This window comes from Toxorhynchites rutilus, chromosome 2 (genome assembly GCF_029784135.1).
Source record: "Toxorhynchites rutilus septentrionalis strain SRP chromosome 2, ASM2978413v1, whole genome shotgun sequence".
NCBI classification, from domain to species: domain Eukaryota; kingdom Metazoa; phylum Arthropoda; class Insecta; order Diptera; family Culicidae; genus Toxorhynchites; species Toxorhynchites rutilus.
In genome coordinates this window covers 313,824,776-313,844,296 of record NC_073745.1, presented here as the reverse complement: position 1 = coordinate 313,844,296, position 19,521 = coordinate 313,824,776, and the positions used below count along the sequence as shown (strand labels likewise).

The 19,521-nt window shown below is 40.5% G+C and overlaps 3 protein-coding genes across 6 annotated transcripts in view; 1 reads left to right on the top strand and 2 right to left on the bottom strand.

Annotated features, from left to right (window-relative positions):
* The window catches only part of LOC129765106 (calcium-binding mitochondrial carrier protein SCaMC-2), a 66,652-nt gene extending 64,541 nt beyond the window's left edge, over positions 1-2,111 (bottom strand). For 2 of the 4 annotated variants that reach the window (XM_055764975.1, XM_055764976.1), the window contains exon 1: positions 1,461-2,111. In XM_055764975.1, the coding sequence (XP_055620950.1) occupies positions 1,461-1,658 (198 nt within the window). In that variant the 5' untranslated portion in view covers positions 1,659-2,111. The remainder of the gene's footprint in view (positions 1-1,460) is intronic. The other 2 variants (XM_055764977.1, XM_055764978.1) reach the window with 1 other exon arrangement.
* Positions 2,112-5,184: 3,073 nt separating this feature from the next.
* Positions 5,185-9,384, bottom strand: LOC129767049 (uncharacterized). The gene has a single exon (XM_055767663.1). The coding sequence runs from the start codon at positions 9,382-9,384 to the stop codon at positions 5,185-5,187; it is 4,200 nt and encodes a 1,399-aa protein (XP_055623638.1).
* A 4,044-nt stretch (positions 9,385-13,428) lies between these two features.
* LOC129768463 (adenosine 3'-phospho 5'-phosphosulfate transporter 2) lies at positions 13,429-15,010 on the top strand. Its single transcript, XM_055770143.1, has 3 exons — positions 13,429-14,445; positions 14,503-14,684; positions 14,742-15,010. The coding sequence occupies exons 1-3, from the start codon at positions 13,654-13,656 to the stop codon at positions 14,914-14,916; spliced, it is 1,149 nt and encodes a 382-aa protein (XP_055626118.1). The 5' UTR covers positions 13,429-13,653; the 3' UTR covers positions 14,917-15,010.
* Positions 15,011-19,521: the final 4,511 nt, after the last annotated feature.

The window sequence follows — 19,521 nt, the reverse complement described above, 5'->3', positions numbered from 1 at the left end:
CCGGACTCGAATTAATACTGTTTTCACTTCATTTCACTGTATATAATCGAGTCAAAAAAAATAGTGTATTTGGTTTTATTTATATATTTTTCGTTTTAGAATATAAAAGAATAATTAAATTTTTGATTCATCCCCTTAAAGTCAAAAAATACCTTTCTAACATGAAAAAAATATTTCTACCAGAATCTCTCAGATTATGATAGATGATCATATTTGATGAAAAAATCCTTCTGCGCATATGGTCGAATTTCAACAATGACAGAGCTATTGATTTTTTTTCTGTTGCAGGCTCTTTTTACCTCAAACTGGCTCTACTTCAAAAAGTATGCTCCGTAGGACGATTCAGTTGCTTCCATTTGAAATATGAGAAAATTTAATACAGAATATAGTTGTGAAACATCTAAGTTCTTCTTCTTCTTCTTCTTCTTCAATGGCACTAACGTTCCTAGAGGAACTTCGCCGTCTCAACGTAGTATTACTTGCGTCATTTTTATTAGTACTTAGTTGAGATTTCTATGCCAAATAACACGCCTTGAATGCATTCTGAGTGGCAAGCTCTAGAATACGCGTGATCACAGTGCAAGTCGGAGGAAATTTCTTTGACGAAAAATTCCCCCGACCAGAACGGGAATCGAACCCGAACACCCGGCATGTTAGTTATGACGCTAACCACTCGGCCAAGGGAGCACCAAACATCTAAGTTAGTAGATTTAAATAACATTTTGGAAGTGAAAATTTTTCGAAAAAGTGGTTTTACGGTGTTATTAACTCACCCGCTGCCAATGACGAGTATACTCATCCTACTTTAAATATATTATAACATGCAGGCTTTTGAATAAGCAATTTTTTTGTGGCCAAACACAAATATAAATACGTAAAAAAATTGGAAAAAAACAAATATTTTTTTTTTAAATATCATACTTTATATCTTATAGATAATGATCAAAACATAACAGGGTTTTGGTAAACAATAATACTATAATACTCAAAATATAAATGGCAATGGGAATGACTTCATATAATTTAGGCTTGGCAGCGAATGGGTTAGTTTTACCCCAAAAATTCATAATAAAGTTTTCTTTCAGCCAAATTAAAGGTCTCAAACCGCTCAACAACTGTTCTTTGATACCCAAATTTTTAATTAACCCGGTAGTGGTAACCATAATACTCGTTCCAAGCTAGTCACCTCTTCCAGACAAAATGGGTTTTCTTTTTCGCCCAGTCGAACTTGGTTCGGCACAATAGTACACATAATACCGTTGGTTACAGTAAATATTTTCCCTAAAACAAAAAAAATCTCCCAAAAGAGAAGAAAAAACAGAAAAATGTCACCGAAACCAATTAAACACAAATCACAAAAGAAATGACAGAACCGTAAGCGAGCAACTCGAATGTGATGACCTTCTTTCCGTGGCAATAGATTTTTGGCGAAGAAAAAGAGAATCCCCTTTTGCAAATACCTCCGCATATTGATGGGACAGGCCGAACTCCTTCAGCGCTGAGGACAGATCATGGATGTCTATGCGGCCATTCCCGTCCCGGTCGAGCTTGTTGAAGATTTTCTCCAGTCGTTCCTCGTCCGCCTGCGGCAATTCGTGCAGATAATGCACCGGGGGTAATCCTTGCGTGTTGTCCGCTGTGCCGTTCAGATTTACCATTGTATAGAGAGAAATAACTGTCCAAAACTACCACTAGGGCTCGCAAGCCTGTTTCCACTGCTAAATCAAAATTGCTAGCTCCCAGACGAAAGCGGATGGTTTTTTTTCGTTTACTTTTTAACCAATGCCAGCGCTGTATCGAGCTGACTCACACACGGGATTGTCTCACGTTTTCGCACAATCGAGCAAAAAAAGGCTCGACACTGGTAGAACTTTTCAACTTATCGCTAGGCGGATACTTTAAACCTCTCACACTTTTTACATTTCTATACAACACAGCCTATGAGTTAAACTTGTTTGCACATTATAGAAGTAACTTTGCCCAGTTGCCACGAGAAAGAATTTCCCCGATTTCCTTTTTCAACGAGAAGAGCGTTTTTTCACAAACGGAACGCGACGACGGGGAAATATACCAACGCGACACACTTTCGCTTGCGGCCACGAACAAAAAACTACTGCTCGCCGGACTGGGGACACGAACGACTCGAACGCGCTCGTGTTGCGTGAACATTTGTCAAATGAGAGGGCTGGTGCTAGCCGGCAGTGATTCCCGGTACTGAAAATGTATTTTGTAAATTTTAGAGGTGTGATTAGTGCCAAGACGGGTCTGTGGTACTAGGTGAGGCCGTTTCGTCACTAAGTTGGGTAGGGGAGCGATATATGAAAACAGTACGGAAGAAAGCAGAAGGGGAATTATTTCCTTGAAGCGTGAAAGAGACAGACTGATCAGGAGCGAGCTTCGGCACTACCGTATTGTGTTTTTTTTACAAACAAAACACAGTAGACTTCCAAGATGGCCGAAGAATGGTTTTAGCAAGTTGGCCTACCTTAAGGCTGATTTAGACGATGCCAGTCAGCGCTCTAGTTGAAGTATCCAGTGAATAGAGAACAGACACTCTGTTCAAGTTAGAGGCCAATTACTTGTTCGATACTGGTACAAGTAACTTGGACAGAGTGTCTGTTCTCTGTTCACTGGATACTTCAACTAGAGCGCTGACTGGCATCGTCTAAATCAGCTTTTAGGATATACTTCTACGCGCCTTGATTAGTGCTTAGCATTGGACATATTGGATAATTTATAGCGAATTCGTTTTTGTTCAGTTTCAACCTCAGTGCTGCACTAACTGTTGTCAAAACGTTTTTTATTCACTCAGTCAGTTTCGTGAAACTGAAAACGTTTTTTATTACAGAGTCAGTGTGGCACTGACTCAGTTTTAAAAACGAATTCTCTATTAGAAAGTATTAATTTTTTGTTCGATTTTAGAATATTTTTGACGTTGGACTAGTTCTTTCATTTTCTATACTGGGGTGTAAGTTCAAAGTTTCGAAAACGAAAGCGTTACGCCAGAGCAACAGGATTTTGAATGTTAATACCTCTTGGACAACAAAACGAAACGGTATGATAAACACTTCATTCAGAAGATAAACTGTCTACGCGTTCTATGCTTGTTACTTTTTGATCCAAAAACTTGTTTCAATAGCCTTAAAATTGCTTTCAAAACAGGCTAATGAAATAACACCAATCGGTATATAAGCGAGTGCCGCTTGGAAATCCACTCAGTTATGATTGCACAACGATCGAGGTGTGATCGCTGGAATAAATGGATGTTTCCCTAACACAGACTTCAAAACCAAGGAGCCGGGGAAATCGGCATTGCAAAATAGATGGAAGCAGCGGATAATTTTGTACTCGCTTGCGTTTCTGCAAATCGGAATGTTTCCCTAACACAGACTTCAAAACCATGGAGCCTGGGGAAATTGACATTGCAACAAACAGGAAGTGGATTATATCTATGGTATAACCGCAAGGGTGACGTAGGACTATCGTTGATTTAGAGATCATTTGTTTGAAGTTGAATCTAAATCCATTCTGAATGAATGAATAAATGAATATTTGGGGGACTTCGAAAACGAGAGCGTTACGTTGGAGGCACAAGGTTTTATGCATCCAATATAGGATACGAAAAACCTTGTTCAGAAGAATAATCTTCAGAAGCTTTCCTGCTAACTGCACTTGATTGACAAATCACAAAACCAAATGTATTACATGGATATTTTATGGATAGAAAACATTAAAATAAGCTCTTTCACATGAATGTATTTTTAAATTCCCAGAGGACCTTACAGATTATTTTCAGTATCGATTAGATATTTCCACATTTTCCTCTATAATGGAAGCCAACCAGTGGTTAATACTAACTCGATAACCACCTGTTAATAATACTTGATTGAAAAATATTTGGTCACAGTGTTACATGGATAGAAAACATTCAAATAAACTCTTTCACATGAATGTATTTTTAAATTCCCAGAGGAACTGGCAGATTATTTTCAGTAACGATGAGATATTTCCACATTTTCCTCGATACTGGAAGCCACTGGTGGGCTAAATGCTAACTCGATAACCACCTGTTAATAGTACTTGATTGAAACATATTTGGACACAGTGTTACATGGAGAGAAAACATTAAAGTAAACTCTTTCACATGAATGTATTTTTAAATTCTCAGAGGAACTGGCAGGCTGATTATTTTCCGGATCTTTCTCGATGCTGAATGGCATCCAAACGGAAAGAATTCCGTGTGTGTATGTGTGTGTGTAGCGGCTGCTCTGTGCTCTGTGATTGAATCGAGAGAAGGCGTGGTTTACGATGGCAGTTTGGAAGGCAAACTAAAGAGGAATGAACTCTCTGAGCTCGGAACATTCGGCGACTGAGCAATAATCGATTGCGTGCGCATACAATATTTGATACGGAAATATCCTACTGATGGGGAAGAATAATCTTCAGAAACTATCTTGTTAATTGCGATTGATTGAAAACTCACAAAACCAAATGTATTTGGTCACAGTGTTACATGGATAGAAAACATTAAAATAAGCTCTTTCACATGAATGTATTTTTAAATTCCCAGAGGAACTGGCAGATTATTTTCCGGATCTTTCTCGATGCTGAATGGCACCCAAACGGAAAGAATTCCGCGCGTGTATATATATGTGTGTGTGTAGCGACTGCTTCGAGATCTTCCCGGGGAACTGTCTGTGGCATCACTCTCCTCCTGATGGATTCCCTTCTGGCCTAAGGTGCACAAACGGGCTCTTGGTGACACCGTTCATCCGCGCTTTCATGATAAACGAAGAGCTTCACTACAACAGCGACAACATGCTCCAATCGCTGTTCAATTAGAACTGAGTGGATTTCCGAGCGGCGCTCGCTTATATACCGATTGGTGATTTCAATAGCCTGTTTTGAAAGCAATTTTAAGGCTATTTGTTCGGATCACTTATAAGAAAACCGTTTTTGTAGCAGCTGTTTGTTAGCAGCTCAAAAATGAATAGTTTACTCTCGTATCTTCGTTCAGTTCAATCAATACAAATTCAATAGATCCTTTCAATCCTTTTCTCACTATTAACTACTTTTTAGAATGTTTGTTTTCTTTTCATCTATTATCCCTGTCTGACAAGTCCAAATCGGTTACTTGCAACAGGTACACTGTGTCTATGACGTCACCGGTGCCGCAACAGCCCCTCACCGTAACACTGGTGAAGGATCCTTGTCAGATTTACCAATACGAATCTCCGGCACCGCCAGCTTGGCTACCGGACGCTTATACGTTCCCTTGGCTGTACGTACCACTGCTTGCCTAATACGTCCGTCAACTCCAAGAATAACTTCTTCCACAATTGCTCTAACCCAACACTTCCGGTTGTCCTCGTCTGCCACAAACACAACTTCGCCTACTTCTAATGGCTTCTGCTCAGTGTGCCACTTGACACGTCGGTTGATGAACGGAAGATACTCGGTCAACCATCGCTTCCATATACGGTCAGCCAATAGCTGCGACCTCTTGTAGCTGTTTTTTAGAGCCTCCGCATCATTGGTCGACAGCCTGCGACACTCTGTTCCACTTGATGGTTGTCCCCTCAAGAAATGGTTTGGAGTAATAGCTCCCGAATTTTCTGGATCTTGAGGAACATAAGTCAAGGGTCTGGAATTTACTATGTCCTCTGCTTCAGTTAATGTAGTTTGGAGTATTTCATCCGTCAGTCTGCGGCCGTCATCCAATACATCCATCGTCTCTTTCACCGAACGAACGAGCCTCTCCCAAACTCCGCCAAAGTGGGGTGCTGATGGCGGATTGAAGTTCCATCGGGTCCTAGAACTCGTCAGCTCTTCGGAACAATCAGATTTGATCTCCTTCATAATCTCCTTACTGGCGCCCACAAAGTTCGTCCCATTATCAGAGAAAAACTCAACGGGAACTCCTCGTCTGCAAACAAAACGACGAATGGCCATCAGGCACGCTTGCGACGATAAACTATGTACGACTTCAAGGTGGATAGCTCTTGTTCCAAAGCAAGTAAAGAGAGCACACCAACGCTTTTCCGTGTGACGTCCAACCACCACATTGATCGGACCGAAGAAGTCTACTCCCACATAACTGAATGGCCTAACGTAAGGAGTAGTTCGTTGATTTGGAAGCGGAGCCATCCTCGGAACCACCGGTTTACATTTTCTTACTCTGCACTGCATACAGTTTTTTCCGATTTTCTCTAGCTCTCTTCGGACCCTTGGGATGTAGAAACGTTGTCTCAACTCGTTCACTACGGTTTCTCGGTTTCCATGACCAAATAGATTATGATAGTATTCTATAAGCCTGACAGTAACTGGGTGCCCTTTCGGAAGAATCACTGGGAACTGTAACTCAAATGGAATGAATTCTCCCTCTTGTACTCTACCATCCATCCGCATCACATTGTGTTCGTCCAGCACAGGCGAAAGCTTGAAAATATTGCTAGAACGATCAATGGATATTCTTTTCCCTTCTCTGCATTTCACTAACGTTTTCACTTCATCTGGAAATGATTCAACCTGCGCCATTTTCCACAGAAGGCGCTCAGCCTCTTGGTATTCCTCTGTCGACAAGGGACGTTTTACTGCTGCTACGGAACCTCTACCTAACCGTGCTATCCTACGATCAACTGGTAACGATTCGATCGGTAAGCCCTGCTGTTTACGCCGAATGTTTGACACGAACCGTACAACGTTTGCCACCGTGCGGACTATAATGTTCCACTTCGAAATACGACTACAATCGATTAGAGAGTCCGCGATCTCTACACTGTGGAACAACGCGCTGACCCGTAGCTCTTCAGTCACGTTTGGTCTGGGTGGTTCCGGATATGGCCACATATTCTCTGCTTCATATAGATACTTAGGGCCGGTGAACCAGGGGCTATGTGATTCAATTTTGTTTCCGTTCTTCCATTTAGTCAAATCATCCGCTATATTCAGCTTCGTGCAAATCCAACGCCAATTCGCTGGGTTTGTCTTACTCAGAATTTCGCCAATCCGGTAAGCCACGAACACTTTGTACTTCCGGTGATCCGATACAATCCAGGAATACACCGTACTTGAATCCGTCCAAAATTGAACACGGTTGATGCAAAAACTGTGATTTGCTTTGACGGTTTCGGCTAATTTTGCTCCCATCACCGCTGCCATCAACTCCAAACGTGGTATCGAATATTGCCTTAACGGTGCCACTTTAGATTTTGCTTGAACCAAGGTACACCGAGGAATCCCATCTACTAACAACCGAAAATATGCTACGCAGCCATATGCACCGGCACTGGCATCTACGAATACGTGTAGCTGTAACGATTCGTAGTCCAGAAATTCACCAGCACCGAAATAGTGACGGGGAATTCTTAGCCGTTCTATATCGGGCAGTAGCGCTGTCCATCTTTTCCATTTTTCGAAGCTCTCATCGTCGACCGTATCATCCCACTCACAACCTGTGCGCCATAGGTCCTGTATCAACATCTTACCATGAATGACGAACATCGTCAGCAAGCCTAACGGATCAAACAGACTCATCACTATACTCAAAACGATTCGTTTGGTCGGACGCTTGTCGCCTGTCAGACATGGTTGCAGATTCTCTCGCAGTTTCAAAGCAAACGTGAACACATCCTCTTGAGGGTCCCAGACGATTCCCAAAACCCGCTCAGAGCCCGTAGCTTTATCGGTATTGAAATAGACCATTTGGTTCGTTTTTGACTCATCTAGCTGCTGGAGTACTGCGTGAGAATTCGACACCCAGTTTCGAATCTCGAAACCGCCCCTTGAATGGATGTACTTGACCTCACTTGCCCTTTTCACCGCCTCTTTCACGGTCTCTGTACTGTCGAAGTAGTCATCCACGTAATGTCGATTTACAATAGCACTTACGGCATCTGGAAACTGCTTCAAGAACTCACTAGCGTTGCGATCCTTAACGTAGAGCGCCTGGCTTGGCGAGCATGTTGCTCCAAATATAGCGCAGTCCATCACGTAGATCTCTCCATCAAACATGAACCGCAGAGCTTGCCTGTCTTCCGGACGAATCATCAGTTGGTGGAACATCTCTCGGATGTCTCCCCCAAATCCAATACTGTACTGTCGGAACTTACACACAACCGAAGGTAACGAAGTTAAGAAATCCGGTCCCTTAAGCAGCTTCGAATTAAGCGACACACCTTCTACAGCAGCAGCGGCATCCCATACTAGCATCCGCAATGTTTCGATGATTTGCGGTACCGCTTCCGGCAACAACAGTCGACTGCAAACTGAATCCCGTGCAGGGCCCCTCAAGCTCTCCTGCAAACGAGCCAGGTTCTCTAAATTTGAAAATCCGCAAGCCTTAGTCGTGGTGTTGAAACTGCTTAAAAAGATTGGCCACTCCTCATGTCGACCGGTGAAAGTTGGCAACTTTCGCGAAAGGAACTGCCGTGCCGAAATTTGCGCCTTTGTTGGGTTCACTTCATCCTGCTTCATCTTCTGCTTACTCTTCTTCCGATCCTTGTTCTTTTGATCCTCTTCAGAACTTCCTCTGCTACTGTCCTCGCTAGAATCGCTCGACTGTTCATCTTGCGAACTCATCTTCGAATTAGCATTCTCACTGTCACATTTCTTTTTTTCTTCCATCGCTGGTTGCTTCACCACCAATATCGGTTCGATTTTCGTGATTTTCTTTTTTAATCCATCCCTTGACGTGGACGGCTTCGGATCGACAATCGGTGTAGAAGTCACTGGAAGTTTCTCTCCAGATTCCTTTTCTTTCAGACAATCGCGCTTCTTCTTCTTTTCGAGTTTCTCCACTTCCATTTCTGTTCGCTTTCTGCTTTCACTCAGTTCTTCAAGTTCCTTCTGCAGCTGTTTCTTATCCATTTCCTTTTTCTTCTGAAACTTCTTCTCTGAAACAATCTTCATCTCCAGGATCTGCTTGTCCAAAGCCCACTGCATTTCCATCTCCTCGTTCGCCAATTCTAACTTCGCTTTAGCTAATGCCAACTTCTGGTCCATTTTCCTCTTCAAACGCTTTTTCCCCTTCTTTATCGCCTCCATTGCCTCTGCAATCTCTTTATCGTCTTCCGAGGTAGATTTCGCACTGTTCTTCGATTTTCTGGCTTTGGCTTGATCTTCAATACTCTCCTCAATGGAAACAACATCATCATCTTCCGAATCACCGCCAGCCGGATCTTCTCCACGACATGCTGAACATCTCCAGTTCTCATCGTCTTTAACGGACGCTTCAACTCCGGCACAACTGAAATGGAACCATCTCTGGCAATCCTCACAGTACACCATTTCCTTCTCATCATGATCCGGACGAGTACACAACGGACAGTTATACTGTGTCACATCCGGATTGAGGTTAGATCCGTCTCCTCTGGATATATTCATTTTTGAGATTGTTCGGATCACTTATAAGAAAACCGTTTTTGTAGCAGCTGTTTGTTAGCAGCTCAAAAATGAATAGTTTACTCTCGTATCTTCGTTCAGTTCAATCAATACAAATTCAATAGATCCTTTCAATCCTTTTCTCACTATTAACTACTTTTTAGAATGTTTGTTTTCTTTTCATCTATTATCCCTGTCTGACAAGTCCAAATCGGTTACTTGCAACAGGTACACTGTGTCTATGACGTCACCGGTGCCGCAACACTATTGAAACAAGTTTTTGGATCAAAAAGTAACAAGTATAGAACGCGTAGACATTTTATCTTTCGAATGAAGTGTTTATCATACCATTTCGTTCAGTTGTTTAGGAGCTATTAACGCTCAAAATCTCGCTCTCCGGCGTAATTGAATTCGTAAATTGTTTTATTCATTCACTAGTTTAATCAATAATTTAATCAATACACACAAAAGATAGCTCTGCGCAGTGGTGATATTTATTTATTGTTAAAACTCGCTTTGAGACACAGACTACTCTATCTAATATTCCTAATACTATTTTAAAAGCAGGTTTGCTAGTCATAAAATCAAAATGTGCACTGATGTCATTGAATGCTGGTAGGCATGAGTCCAATGGATTATTGAAGCCATAACCGGTCCGATACGCAGGTACCGGGATGAGCTGTGTTTATCTCAACTGCCGTGAAGAGACGTGAATAGGAACATTTTCTAAGAGTTGTGGACAGTCAATGTTGTTGCACAGTTGGTCGAAGATCATCAGTTGCAGTACCCAATACCTAATGACGAACCCAATGAGGAACATCCGAGTTGCTATTATTGCTAATTGAAGAAACACCAATGAATACTAAGCTGACGGCAGTCCTACGTTAACCTTGCGGTAATATCATAGATATAACCCACCCATAGTTTTTTAAATGACTAGAAAGCTCTCATGTCGTCCAATGTCTTCTTCTTCTTGAATGGCGTTAACGTTCCCTGTGGAACTTTTGCCGTCTCAATGTATGCATTAACTAGCGGCATTTATTAATACTTAGTTGAGATTTCTTAAGTCAAATAACACGCCTTGAATGTATTCCGAGGGGCAGGCTCTAGAATACACGTGACCACAGTGCAAGTCGAAGGAAATATCTCTGACGAAAAATCCCCCGGCCAGAACGGGAATCGAACCCGAACACCCGGCATGATAATGTGAGACGCTAACCACTCGGCCACGGGTGTACAGTGGTCGGCCAATGTAATTCCATCAAGAAAATTCTGTAGATATCGTAGCAAATGGTAGCCAGACGGTGCAAAGTCCGGACTATACGGAGAACGCACCATAACTTCTCATACAAACTCCCACATTTTTGTCGCGTCTTTAAAGATGTGTGTGATCTCGCGTTGTGATGATGGACGATACCACCTTTTGTGTTGATCAATTTTGGTGTTTTTTTCTGGATCGTTATATGTAATCTCTGAATTAATCATAACATCTCATAACGGACGACTCCTTTCCATTTCTACCATACAACAGCATCCTTTCCTTTGGCGTCAATCCAGGCTTTGTAGCTGACTTGCACTAGTTCGGGGGAAATGTCTAGGGTGTGATGGGATGAGTATTAGACATTGATAGTATCTATGAGAGGCCACAAGCATCCGGAAACCTCCTCTATGCGAGTTGATGTCGCTATATGCGTCTGTACCCAGTCTAGGTGGTGCTCGGAACGTATAACAGCAGTATCTCGATGGTTGTTTTATTTGGTACTAGCTGACCCGGCAAACTTCGTCCCGCCCAAAATTTGTTTTTTGTTATCAATATCTTCAAACATTCACGTTTTCTTACTATGATGCTATGATGCTACTAAGTTCATGAGTCCAATCGCAGAACTATTCATTGATTGATCTTCTAATCGACCCCGTTGAATTTACCTTTTACTGTAAAATTCCTAGTATTTCTAACAAAACTCATCATTATAATATCAGATTATTTTCAGACACAATTCTCGTTCATGATTTTTCGACTACTTGCAAATAACATATTTCTCCGTTACATGGAATGAATGTTTTATACAGAAAATATGATAGAATAAAGACAGCCCTAAATCGGACAATTTCTTCCTCAAGTTCATGTTTGGTTGGAATATTTTTGGGTGAAATATGAAATATTTTTATCGGACCCTCTCTCCATTCCAGAGGAGGGAGGGGTGTCATACTATTATAGAAACATTTATTGCATCCTAAAACCTCCACATGCCAAATTTGGTTTCATTTGCTTGATTTATTCTCGAGTAATGCAGAAATTTGGGTTTCATATGTCTGGCAGTTCCCCCTTAGAGAGGGGGCGGTGGAGAGTCTAACCACCATAGAAACATTTATTGCACCCTAATACCTCAATATGCCTAATTTGGTTTCATTTGCTTGATTAATTCTCGAGTAATGCAGAAGTTTGTGTTTCATGTGTATGGCAGCTCCTCCTTAAAGAGAGGGGGTGGAGAGTCTAACCACCATAGAAACATTTATTGCACCCTGAAATTTTAATATGCTTGATTAATTTTCGTGTAATGCAGAAAATTGTGTTTCATTTGTATGGTAGCCCCAAACCACCACCCCACCCCCAACCTTAGAGAGGGGAGTGGAGGGTCTAACCACCATAGAATCATTTATTGCACCCTAAAATCTCCATATGCCAAATTTCGATTCATTTGCCTAATTAATTCCCGAGTCATGTAGAATTTGTGTTTAATTTATATGGCAGACAGATTTTTTATAGTGTCGTGCAATTCTTTTGGTTTAAGAATTTTGCACAGACGGCGTTAGCAGCACTAAAACTTATCGGGCAATGTTTTTTTTCCTATTCAAATGCCATTGTTGTTCTTCTGCTTTCATTACGTATCATTTTACGAAAGTGAAGCAATGTTTATATTTTTGATCCGAAATTGTAATCTTTTGTGCAGTTATCACATCACTGCGGAATGCGTCGAACTTCACTCTAACAAGGCGTTGCGATGTGTCATGAGCATAGCTACATTGGATTCTTTTTAACGCGATTTTTTACGTGGTTTTTCTTTACGAAATTTGCTCGAAATTGCACGAAATTTTTTGAGCGCACGCATCTGTCACTTAAAAAAAGAATTCAGTGTATATAGAAACAAAAAAATGAACGCATTTTGTGAGTCGAAGGGATAGGTTTGGAAAGATAAATGCACTGATTAAACTGTTGCCTTTAGAACGAACGGAAAAGTCTTCAAATTTCCATTAAAATATTATTAAATTATTAAAAAATATATTAAAAAGCAACTTTTTCCATCAACAGTACTCGCGCGGAGGTTTGCTATTTTGTTTTCATTAGAAGAAAAGATCATCAGAAAGCAATTAGATTCAGATATTATTTCAAATTAAAATCCCTTAAAATCTATTTGTATACCTATGTGAAAGATTATTATACCTATAATTCTATTATAATTGTTTTTCAAATAGTTTGAATAAAAGATAGGAACGAAAAAAAAATCCTGTATGAAATAACAAAACTAAATTGACGAATCTACGACTTACAACCAGATGGCGCAGGGAGTAAAATGATGATTTTGGTTTATTTTAACTTTTTAGCAAAAAAAATGGTTTCCCAAATTCCCGATTTCAGTGAGTTTCTGAAAGATGTCCGGTAGTTAGTATTCATAACCAATACGCATTATTAAATTTAAAAATTTCGAAGATAATCTGTGACTTTGACTCAATAGCATTTTGAATTCATTGTACATGTACAAAAATCTAATTTTCTTACAATTTATTGACGGTATTTAATGGTTAAAATGAATTCAAATGGAGTTTAATTTAAATAATCGCGACCGAAACTCATTTTTAGGCGCGTACAAATAAAACCATAATCCCTTTTGTGTTCCTGAGCTCAAATGCAGGTGTCGCAGGAGCTGATGCAGCTTTGCGTGAACGTGAACGAATCGGACAAATGAGTATTTATCTAAAATTAACTCATATTTACAAAATATTTTTGTGAGTGTATAAAGCCGAACTGTCAGCTATCATCAAACAAGAAAAAAAAAAGAGTTTTGACAACAATTTGTTGATAAGTTTACGATAAGCACTCAGCATTCCACGAATGCAGGCCCTTTTCTCAGTTTTTTTCCTGAGAAACTCCGTAGAAATTAAATGACGATGTTAAGTAATTAATACCGATTTTACCAGGCAGACCCGGAACGCTATGTTCCATGTGCAAAATTAAGCACACCGGATAGCAGTGAGCATCAAACCAAAATCATAATGTCGAGCGCCACTCGGAGCGGAAGCGAAGCGATATACATAGGCGACAAGGACACACACCGGCAGTCCTTTCGGAATGTAGCAAACCAAGAGGGGGATCGGAAAGAAATTAAGATTCTATTCTTCGATTTAACGTATTACAACGCTACGACTCAGTTTCTGCTATGTTGCGCTGGTGTATTCGTTCTGTATCTGCTGTATGGCTACTTGCAGGAGTTGATTTTTACGCTTGATGGATTCAAACCGTACGGATGGTTCTTGACGCTGATTCAGTTTGGTTACTACACTATTTTCGGATACATGGAACGTTCGTTCGAAAGCAAAAAGGTTCCCCGCTGCATTCCGATGAAAACGTACGTTTTGCTGGCGTTTCTCACCCTCGGCACAATGGGTCTTTCCAACTCCAGTCTCGGTTACTTGAACTATCCGACGCAGGTGATTTTCAAGTGCTGCAAGTTGGTTCCGGTACTGATCGGAAGCATTCTGATCCAGGGCAAGAAGCATGGTCCGTTGGATTTCCTTGCTGCCATTGCGATGTGCGTCGGGTTGACGCTTTTTACGCTGGCTGATTCCCGGGTTTCGCCAAATTTCAATACCTTTGGAGTGCTGCTCATTTCGCTGGCACTGGTGTGTGATGCCGCAATCGGGAATGTACAGGAAAAGGCGATGAGAGAGTACAAGGCCCCAAACAACGAAGTAGTGCTGTACTCGTATGGGCTTGGTTTCGTGTATTTGAGTGTGATCATGCTCCTGACAGGACATTTGTTCACGGGATTTGCATTTTGCTATCAGGTAAATGTTTGATAATAATCCAAAAATCTGGTCTCAATTATTTGTTTGTTTTTCCAGCATCCAACAGAGACCTACGGTTATGCCTTCCTGTTCAGCCTCTCGGGTTACCTAGGAATTCAGATAGTTTTGACGCTGGTACGGACTTGTGGAGCACCGCTGGCGGCCACTGTAACGACCGCACGGAAGGCTGTCACGATTGCCCTGTCATTCGTTTTCTTCAGCAAACCTTTTTCAATTAAGTGAGTGAAACAAATTCTATGGTTTTCACATTTATGATCATGATGATTGTTTTCCAGCTATCTATGGTCCGGATTGATCGTAGTAATAGGAATCTATCTCAACGTTTACAGCAAACGTAGTAAAATTACGTTCAGCGACATTAGCAGGTTATTGCAGCGATTGTACCGTAAAGTGGTTCCCCGCAGCAGGGGAATCTCGTCCAGTACCAAAAAAATATTGCTAGATGTTTAGAAAATATTAGGTTAATTTATACTAGATTGTGCCGCCATAATAGTATGAAAAAATATTGGAAAATATATAAGGGCTACTGTCCACATATCACGTGAACAAAATATTTATTTTTTACCGATTCGAAATATTTCGTTAGACTTGAAAAAATCCACTCGGAATCCCGTTCGAGTTGTTTTTGCATTTCGTTCGATCTGCTTTTTTTCGAGCATTAAATGGTTTACAAAAAGACGAACGAACTGAACGAATTAGTATTTCCCTAAATATAAGTCATGTTTACAAAATATTTTTATGAGTTTGTAATGCCGTAATGCCACCCTTAGAAAAATCCTCGGTCGAAAACTACTAAATACATTTGGTAATGCAAAATTAGTAGAATGTACAAATTTTTTGTACATATTGTCAACAAACCCGCATCCCTACCAGAGATTAGTATATTTTACTCGATAACATTAGTAAGCTTGGATATTGTCATATCTGAAAATTGGTGAGAAAAGCGCGTATTAACCATTTTCATTGTTCCCATAAGGCAATACGGAGGTATAATAAGGATATAATTCTGATACGTGCATTTTCGGCGAGAAAATGTAGCCGATATTGGGCTTCCGAATCATGGTTCTGCTTGACATATGTGTTTATTAGTACGGTCGAAAATGACTATAGATTGGTAGTATTTACCAAAAAATTCGTTATATTTACTAATTATTTCTCTCAGTGCAGAGACAGACATAATACCATGGACAGACATACAACTGTACTAGCGCTGTACATGTACAGCGTTGTACAGGTACCACGATAGCATGACACACATACTTTGATTGTACATTGTACCGCATGTCAGACTGACAAATAGAAGTTTGAATTTATTGTATTGTATTTTCACCAATATTTCAATGAAAAAGGTTTTTATTTAGCGTCTAAACTATCGAACACAACAAATATGTTTCCACTCTGAGTTATTAACTCAAGAGAAAGTCAATGAAAAGAATGTATACCAAATGTTTTGATTCGTTTTGTTCATGCTACCCACCACTAACCATCTATGGCGCTGCGCACAGTACAACTGTAGCCATGTACAGCGGTAAAACAGGTCGGTACAGGTACAGCGATTGTACCGAGTTGCTTGCATGGTTTTAGCGCTGTACATGGTGACAGACATACAATTTTCGAAGTACAACGGTAGTACAGCTGTATGTCTGTCATAAGTATTAATCCAACATCATCATCATCCCACTTTTTTGCTTGAAGTTACTATCCCCTGATTGTACCGCATGTCAAACTGACAATCAGAAATTCGATCAATTTTCACCACATATTTCAATGAAAAGAGTTTATTTAGTGTCTGAACTGTCAAACACAACAAACAAGTTTCTAATCTGAGTTATTAATTCAAGAGAAAGTCAATGAAAAGAATGTTTATCAAGTGTTTTGATTCAGTTTGTTCCTATCCACCACTAACCGTCTAAGGCGCTGCGCACAGTACAACTGTAGCCATGTACAACGGTACAGATCGGTACAGATACAGCGATTGTACCAAGTTTTTTGCATGGTTCTAGCGCTGTACATAGATCACATACAATTTTCGAAATACAACGCAAGTACAGTTGTATGTCTGTCATAAGTATAAAGTGCGCTGCACATACAGCGTTACCGTCACCGTCCCGTCAACTGTTCTTTTGGACTTATTCTGCCGACGACAAAGTTGCCGGTGATTGTGTATGTGAATGCTACCATACGATTTCCATGGGAGAATATTTGACATTCCATTCCTTTACGTTGACTTCACGGTGACGGGACGTTGTATGTGTAGCGCGCTTAATGGTATCGAACGAGATGCAAATCCGCCCGAGTGCAGGATCGGGGTGGTTTTCGCTTCACTACTATGCCCATCATCATCCTTGAAGGGTGAGTCGATAGTTATTGTGACATTTTCAAACTTGCGTAACTTTCTCCAGGCTTGACTTGATACCAAATTTAAAGAAATAACCAATTTCTCCTTTAGAGTGCTGCTAAGGAAATATCGGTGCTACGTCATTGATGATGAGATCTACATCAAAGCAGATTTTAAGTAGAAAATTTTATGGGTATGGACAAGTTCGCTGTGGATGACCGTCTCGAACAGAAGAAGCTGTCGCTATTCACTTAGAAGTTCCTGATTTGAAAGACCATGTGTACTTCTGACAAACTTTTGAACCAGTCGTGGCCATAGACACCACAAGCGTTTAGGTCTACAAAACTGAGTGCCTCCAAAAACCGTTGTTTGGTCCGATTTGGCTTTATGCCACTTCTTCAGAACCGTACAGAAGTAGTATTCGGGTCATTCTGTGGATTTTGTACCAGAAAACATGGACCCAACTGTCCTGAACTCCACCTGATCGACACCTTTTGGCCCATGATGAAGTGCGAATTTCGGAAGACTATCTGAGAGGAGAGGAGGCGATCTGGCGTAGTGCTAACATCCGTACCTCTCATGCTAAAGGTCACGAGTTCAAATCTCACTCCCGACATTCTTCCGAAATGGAAGTAAAGCCAGCCAAACGTGTTGAAAGTCACCATGATACAGAAAGAAGAAGAACTGAGAGGAGAAAAAGAAAGTGATAAGGATGTGGAAAAAAAACTGAGAAAAACGTGCCGGAAACGACTTTACAGCGCCATAGACGGGTACTGGTGAGTAGCATGAACAAATTTTGACAACACCGAATCAAAACACTTGGTGAACATTCTTTTCCTTGACCTTTTCTTGAGTTTATAACTCAGATTGGAAACTTATTTGTTGTGTTTGATAGTTTAGACGCTAAACAAAAACATTTTTCATTGAAATAAGTGGTCAAAATTGATCAAATTTCTGATTGTCAGTTTAACATGCGGTGCAATGTACCACCAAAGTATGTGTGTCATGTAGCATGATAAAAACAAATGGTAGTCGGAAGGGGCAAGGTCTGGGCTACAAAGCGGGTGAACCAGTATTTCCTATACGCTATTTAAAAAAAAATTAACTCGAACAGCAACTGGAGATCGATCGCTGCCTGTAGGTGTCTCTATAAATCTTTTGATCAGATTTACCAACTCATAGTGAGTCACACTCTTTTTACTCCACTAAATACTAAATACAGCCAAAGTAATGTTTTTGGCACCGTGGCTTCGACTTCGACTTCGGCGTTAATGTTCCTGCTTGCCCTGACTTCACATACGACCGCCGTTCAACATCACATTTCGCTTTTATTTCGTGTGGACATAATTCCCTAGCTTTTGAATGTATCCTGCGGCTTTGAGTCGCTTAGAAATAACTTGTCGAAATATTGCCTGGACGATTATTGCCTTGACTCTAAAATAACCACTTTTAAATCATCTACGGTGATGGGCGCAAAAAAGAAATCAAATTATTTCAATATTAAAAGTTTTTCAAACTTTTCGGTGTTCCAGCCAACACAACACGTAAAAGTAGGTAATTAGTACACTTTGCCATTTCAATATCGTTGAGTTATTTTTTAGAAAACAAAAAATGACGAAAAATGAGGGGCACTTTTAGGGTATGACATAAAAAAATCCACTTCATGGTTTATTTAAAAATAACTAGAAGTGGGTTACATCTGTGATATAACCTCAAGATGGACGTAGGACTAACGTTGGCTTACCAATCAATAAGTGACAAGCATATAACTCTTACACATTTCATCTTCCGAACAAAGTGATTATCATACTGTGGAATTCCACGCCATAGCCCGGAATCAACCAACAAACGTATCGTCAGTCATTGAGAAGCACGTCTTACCTTATCGTCGTCGACCGTGTGAAAGAGGCGGTGTGATGGCGGCACGCTCTGTGCTCGACAAAACGGGTTGTCGCTGACGCAGTCGACTACAGCTTGTCGATTGAAAGCAGTGTAACATATGCTTTGACCATTAAGCTGCAGTAACACTATTTGTGCAGTAAGCGCATACCACACACATACCACTTCGTTTAGCCGGAAAATAATTATTAACGATCAAAGGAGGAATCAATTCCTCCTCGGAAATACCCAACGCAAATAGTACCCTCTCCCCAAGCTTCGACAATTGGAATCGTCCGTTGATCCGGAGCAGAATTATCAACGCTTGAGAAGGAATGGAATTACACAGCAAAAATAATTCCAATAACTGAAACGACGATCGATTGCGGCAATCGTAAACAAACAATTTTATAACGCTGCTTTCATAAATGAGATTTCTTCGTATGGTGAAATCTACTACATTATGTGAAACATTTCGTATCCATAGTCAATGGCATAATGCATAGACGTGTGAGCGTGACCTTCCCCATCTCACATCGCAATACAATTGAATGTATTTCCAAGTGGGCGCTAGCTTATATACGGATTTGTGTGATTTCTATAGGCTGTTTTCAAAGCAATTGAAACAAGTTTTCGGGTCAATAATTAACAATCCTATAACTTTTGGACATTCTGTCTTTCGCATGAAATGATTATCATACCACTCCGTTCACCCGGCAAAGAGGTTTTGCTTCTTCGTAACGTCAGTTTTGTTCATCTTGTTGTCCAAAATCAAATGAAAAAAATTCTCTAAGATTTGTTTCATATGCTATACATTACCCTAATCCCTAAATGGTTTT